Source organism: Sinocyclocheilus anshuiensis, unplaced genomic scaffold (genome assembly GCF_001515605.1).
Source record: "Sinocyclocheilus anshuiensis isolate Anshui unplaced genomic scaffold, SAMN03320099.WGS_v1.1 scaffold314, whole genome shotgun sequence".
Classification (NCBI taxonomy): domain Eukaryota; kingdom Metazoa; phylum Chordata; class Actinopteri; order Cypriniformes; family Cyprinidae; genus Sinocyclocheilus; species Sinocyclocheilus anshuiensis.
Window position 1 is genome coordinate 170,071 of NW_015546027.1, and position 6,541 is coordinate 176,611.

At 36.5% G+C, this 6,541-nt stretch overlaps 1 protein-coding gene across 1 annotated transcript in view; it reads left to right on the forward strand.

Annotated features, from left to right (window-relative positions):
- Nucleotides 1-795: 795 nt before the first annotated feature.
- LOC107698685 (BUB3-interacting and GLEBS motif-containing protein ZNF207-like) overlaps nucleotides 796-6,541 on the forward strand; it is a 15,177-nt gene continuing 9,431 nt past the window's right edge. Inside the window, exons 1-7 of the mRNA XM_016499771.1 lie at nucleotides 796-1,021; nucleotides 1,471-1,597; nucleotides 1,677-1,815; nucleotides 1,912-2,100; nucleotides 2,175-2,250; nucleotides 2,335-2,405; nucleotides 4,571-4,713. Coding sequence (XP_016355257.1) covers nucleotides 981-1,021; nucleotides 1,471-1,597; nucleotides 1,677-1,815; nucleotides 1,912-2,100; nucleotides 2,175-2,250; nucleotides 2,335-2,405; nucleotides 4,571-4,713 — 786 coding nt within the window. The 5' untranslated portion in view covers nucleotides 796-980. The remainder of the gene's footprint in view (nucleotides 1,022-1,470; nucleotides 1,598-1,676; nucleotides 1,816-1,911; nucleotides 2,101-2,174; nucleotides 2,251-2,334; nucleotides 2,406-4,570; nucleotides 4,714-6,541) is intronic.

A 6,541-nucleotide genomic window follows, 5' to 3' on the forward strand; every position in this document is an offset into this window, starting at 1 on the left:
TTGTAGTTTTGGATGGAATGCCAATGCAGATGCTAAGAAGATAGGAATTAATGACATAAAAATAAGCTCAACGGTAGCAATACCAATAATACCCCCTTGGCTGTTCCGCATGCCAATGGTAGATCTCCAGTTGCAGTTTAAAATAAATGAAAAGGAAAGGTGTATGCCTAAAGCAATAGTAGTGGATCAAAAATTAATCCTATAAGTGTAGTAGTTTGTTCAGACTCATATTCAGTATTAAACAAAATAGTTAAATAGTGGGAAATCAGCATCTAGACAAGATATACTCTATGAAATTTTACAGAAGTTATATAGAATAAATCAAACAGGAGTAAGAGTAGAGTTTTTATGGATACCTGGTAGGTGTAGAAGGGAACGAGGAGGTGGATAAGCTGGCCAAGTCAGCATTGAGAAAAGAAGAGATTGACAGAAATTCCTTTAAGTAAAACAGAAGTAAAAGGTATTATTAAAACAGCAGTTGGAAGTATGTGGCAAGACGTATGGAATAAAGAGTCAAAAGGGAGACACTTATTTAGTATTCAACAGAAAGTGGGGATTGAAAGAAAGGTAAATATATGGTGCTATTGTTAAATACATTAAAGCAATAGGATTAATCAGGAGAATTTAGGAATGTGTGTTTTGTTTTTTTTTGTTTTTTATATATAAAATATAGATAAATATAAATATGTATTTATTAGTGCTCTACACTCCAGTCCAGTTGGTGGCGGTAAATTCACCAGAAGTTGGTTTGCCATCCGCCATAAAACGTTATTAGAGGAAGAAGAAGAAGAAGAACGCGCGACCGGACAGACGCAGTTGCGTTTTTGCGTCATGTCCCAATGCATTGTGGGTGAAGAAACTAGCGGAGTCGCGCCATTTTTTGTGTGTTTTGACCTGAAATCAAAAATCTGCGTTTGGTTACGGTTTTGAATCCTTTCCTTTCCTGTTGGTTTAGAAGATATTAACGAGTTATTATTAAAATGGGACGAAAAAAGAAGAAGCAAATGAAGCCCTGGTGCTGGTATCCTTTTCATGCCACGATGCGGCCTGTGCAGTGCAATGTTGCAGCAGCGTGATCGTGTATTTGAGCTCATGCTGTCAGATTCACACTGCAGTCATATTATTAGATATCAGAGGAAAACAGAACCCTGTATGTTTCACACTGGTGCATTTTGTTCACTTAATGTCATTTAGTGTATCTTGTTTATTAGGATTAAGGGTATGTTTTTGACACAATAGCTTTGTTTCACTGTAGCGAACTGTCGCACTTGACGGCGTATTGGGCATCATAGGCGCTTTCTGAACATTTTGGGTTGTAATAATAATCTATAACCACAGTCAAATGCTTACCTCACTATTATCATCACTTGTCTTTTATACGTTGCAGTTTGATCTTAAGCTCTTTACGTATTTCTTCTATTCATAGCGTTCACTCCTCCCCCTCAATGTGATCCTTAATCAGACTTTCAGGTATTGCAACAGAGATTTTGATGATGAAAAGATTCTCATTCAGCACCAAAAAGCCAAACATTTCAAATGTCATATATGTCACAAGAAGCTCTACACAGGACCTGGATTGGCCATACATTGCATGCAGGTATGGACAGTTTTGATGTCTTAATACATTTACTTTGATGTTTGGCAAGGGGTGTTGAATTATTAAATCTGTTTTAAAGGTGCACAAAGAGACTATAGACTCAGTTCCTAATGCAATACCAGGAAGAACAGACACAGAACTGGAAATCTACGGCATGGAGGGTATTCCGGATAAAGACATGCAAGATCGGAGAAGAGTACTTGAACAAAAGTCACAAGGTATGGGTTTATAGAGCTCAGGCAACTAATTGGTGTATAAAATATCGATAGAATGGTTTGTGACAGAAATATAAACCTGTTTTGTTAACCGAGCAGAGAGTCAGAAGAAGAAGCAGAATCAGGATGATACCGATGAGGATGATGATGATGATGATGTTGAAGCTGGACCTTCATCGTTTCAGCAGCCTGCTGCTCCGCCTCAGGCAGCCTACATGCCCCCAATGACCCAGGCGGGCATGTATCATGGACTTCAGGTCCAAGGCATGCCACCCGCTGGTTATCCAGGTGTGTATGCCAATAGTTTAAATACCTCCCAAACAAAAGTGTGCCACATAAATATCTCATATCTCTTCTTAAAGGCATGCCACCTATGTTGACTGGTGTCCCACCAATGATTCCTGGGATGCCACCAGTAATGCCAGGCATGCCACCTGGGTAGGTCTTAATTTTCAGCTATAGAGTTTATAAGCTGATATATTATGGTCCAGTGTAAGTTATCTTTGGTCCTGTTATTCATAGCATGATGCCAATGGGAGGGATGATGCCCCCAGGTCCAGCAATGCCTCCGATGATGCCTGGCATGCCACCAGGTCAGTGTTGTTGACAATTATTGGTGATACATTACTGAAAGCCCAGTTCATATTAATAATAAACAGTCGTTATTATTTTTAGTGATGCACTGAAATTAATTTATCGAAACCAAACTTAAACTTTCCATTTAAAAGTAATTAAATTTGGGTTATAGTGTATCTTTTTGTGCTGTTCAGGTTGTCTTATTCTCAGGTAAATTAAACTGCTTCATTTGATCAGCACTAGTTGAACGTCACAGTTTTGGTCAATTATTTTTAACCCTGAGAAGCTATTGTGGCCAAACATGCATTCATTTAGCGGTTTCATCTGAATATTTTTAGTTGCCACAATTTTGGTGTATCAGCAGTTATTTTCGTGTTTAATCCCTTAGCTGTCACCCCCCATTTTCAGCATGGAGACACAAATGACATACCCAAAATAAAAAGGTTGCTGCTCATTTGTCTTTCTTACTAGATACATAATCAACATATGTTCACAAAGCTGACACCTCAAAGTTTACTGTTCAGGAATCAGAATTACTTGGACTGTTATGATAATAAAGATATATATATATATATATAAGCTCAACATGAAAATAAAAATATTAAAAACATTTTTTAAATGTATAAAAAAATGTTGCTGTAGGATATGATTTTAGAAACACAATGAAGCTAAAGCCACAAGTCTACTAATGCTTCATTTGAAATTTCAGAACATAATCTCTAAAACTGAATTTTATGAAACATTTTCTAAGACCATGTAATGTGTGTTTTTAGAGAAGGCTAATAAAAGGCTAATAAAATTGATTTATGACCCCTGTAAGCTCTTCTGTAAGCTGTCGCCTCATGTCTGTCTCGGCAAACTGCCCCATTCATGATTCTATTGTTGTCACCCAACGAACCTTTCACACTTCCGCCAGGTATGAGACATTATCCTCATTATTTTTTTATCATTATTCTTTTGTTTTATTCAGCCATTAGTATTTTTATTGTTTATTTATTTAGTCATTTAGCAGACGCTTTTATCCAAAGCGACTTACAAATGAGGACAATAAAAGATTCATGATTCTATTGTTGTCACCCGACGAACCTTTCACACCTCCGCCAGGTATGAGACATTATCCTCATTATTCCTTTATCATTATTCTTTTGTTTTATTCAGCCATTAGTAGCCTTTATTCCTGCATTACAAGGTTTACCAAGCCACATCGCTTCAATCCCAGTATACATTTGGGCACTTCAAGAAACAGTGCAATAAGATCGACATACCGGCCTATTATCAAAGGTATTTCTAAAAAAAATACAGCAAAACATTTTCTTACTACCTTACGTGAATTATTATGACAAAATGCATTAGGAAGAAGAGCTGCACCTGTTCTGCAGCTGCATTAGAGCTAACATTAGCATCAAGCTACATAAGACAATTTATCATATTAGTACACTTTTATTCAAAACTCACTTTAAACCACCATCGAGTGCTTGTAATAACTTCCTTTTGCGATCTCATGTGGAATTTGGTCGTTTACTGTTGTAAAAATATGCTATTTATAGCCTTTTATATCGCTGCACAAATTAGCATTTCAGATGTACACATTCATTATTATGAAAATACCCCAAATCTGAAGAAAATCAAATACAAACCATATACTATCGTAATCGTGTGTTTATTATTTGGATATTTCGTGGGTACAGAGGTTTCTCTGTGTTTGTTATGGTCAGAAATCAACACGGAAGAGTGAAGGAAGCTCGTGACAGGATGAGACGGGGCTTGTTATGAGACGCAATAAGATTGACAAGGCGACGGACGAATCAGGGTTTCTGTAGATCGCGTAAATCGGTAGAAAATGAATAGAAATTATGATTCTGTCTGAAGAAATATGACGTAAACATGAGTAAATGTATCTATATATCTCCATGTTTATGCATCTTTGTTCTATAAGCCCTTATTAACCCTGTTCAGTGAATCTATGTGAACACAAATAAACTGCTGCTGACGTGACTGTAAAGTGAAACAACAATAATCTTGGGCCGTCGCCGATCTTTGACGGCTAAGGGGTTTTAAGTATAGTGATATCGTTATTGCCATTAATAATATATTGATAATAGCCATTTTTTTGCATCTGCTTGAGTACAAAAAAAGGTCCTAGTCAAACAGTTGTGGTAGTAAATAATTTTCTTGTTTTTAGGAATGCCACGTCATGTTGCCAGGCCTGGCATGCCTCCTATGGCACCTGCAGCCCCTGTCACAGCTCCTGGAATGGCCAGCAGACCAGCTGTACCTGCCACTCAGTCCGCTGCATCCAAACCTCTCTTCCCCAGCGCTGTGCAGGTACTGAACATTGAACCAGACTTATTTACTGGTTGAGTATGTGTGTAGCCACTGTTTGTGAATAGATAAACTTAAGGGATCATCAAAAAAGGTATTGGATTTAAAGAAACAATCCAAACTTAGTGGTCATTGTAATAGACAAGTACTTTTCTATTTGACAAATACAGTGCCAGTAAAGGACAATAGCTAGTTGCACAGTAAAATAAGAAAGCTATATGGTGATACACTATTCAAAATGTGCAAAAAAAGTGTATGTTTTGTAGGTTACGTCAACTTGCAATTGGAGCAGTACCCTTAAACAGGGTGGCCTTAAAAAGTCTTATGTCTTAAATATTTTTGGTCACATTACTGCAAGAAATTCTACAGTCTGACAGACCCAGTGACTGTTTACAATCATTGGACAGACTGAAGATTTTTTTCCCCGCTGTAGTTACTGCGTCATCAGAGAATTGCGGTAGCAGAATACAGGTCGAACTAGCTAGCTGACCAGCCTCCTAGCTACTTTAAATGGGTTTATGCAAGTTAACTGAAATGGCTCAAGAATTTTACTTGCCCGATGGGAAAAATAGCCTGATTAAAACTTAAGTTACAAAAAATAACTAGTGACGCATTGAAACGCAAGAATGATTCTTGCGATTTTATTACTTTCAGCATAAACAGTGATTGATAATGGATAGTGTATTTCTGGTATCAGTGTCACGCTGTTGAGGCTCGTGCTGCCTGTCTCTGTGAGAGACTTTCATGGAGAAATCAAAATAAATGAGCGTAATGGCACATAAAGAAACTCACAGAACAAACATACTAAGGAAAAATTCAATGTTTTCACGATTGCAAATGTTACATTGATTTTAGTTCAACAAACAAGTAGTTAAGTATTACTTACATTTTAGACACAATATTGACTTGTTTTTTTTTTTTTTAAATAGTTCCAAACAAAGATCAGAACGGAAGTATTGCACATTCTCCAAGCAACACTTGGCATTTTTTGCTTCTGAATGATTCAGCGTTTTGAAAGAACCGGTTGAATTAATAAGTGACTTACTGCCACCTACTGGCGGTTTAGTCTCATGTTTAAAAGTATGCATTTTTCCCAAACATTTCTTATTTGTATTAGACTTGTGCCAGTATTCGGTGATGCGATATATCACGGTAATAAATATGCACGATATTATTATCGTGGGCACTTCTAAATACCGTGAATAATAATATATTACAAATTATTTAGAATTTTGAATGCATTTTAAGAATACTTTTCCCATCAACTGGTCAAAATGCACAACACCGCTGTATGCTGCGTGAAAGACGTGTGCGCACTCTGATGTAAATAAGCGCGGACCAGAAGCACATGGTGGAACATGTGAGAGATGCTCTGGATGAAAGCGCACTTTCACTCTCTGACAGCAGATGGCGCTAAACTGCAGAAATAATAATAATAATAATAATCACACTTTACATTAGGGCTTCATTAGTTAACATTAGTTAATTCATTAGTTGCATAAACTAATGCACAGTTTAAACATAAACTGCCAATGAAAAATTCTTCTGAACATTCATTAATCTTAGGTAATTACAATATTTAATAACACGTTGTTAAAATTGAAAGTTGCAACTGTGTTATTTAATTAGCTAGCATGAACAAAGACTTAAGTATTAACTTATAAGACTTAAGTATTTTTTTAACAAAGATTAATAACTTCTGTAGCAAATGTAGCTATTGCTCATTGTGAATGTTAATGCATTAACTAAGGTTAACAAATGAGGTCTTATTGTAAAGTGATACCTATTGGTCTTTATAGTTCTTTTGCACTTTAATCAAGTAAAACTTGTT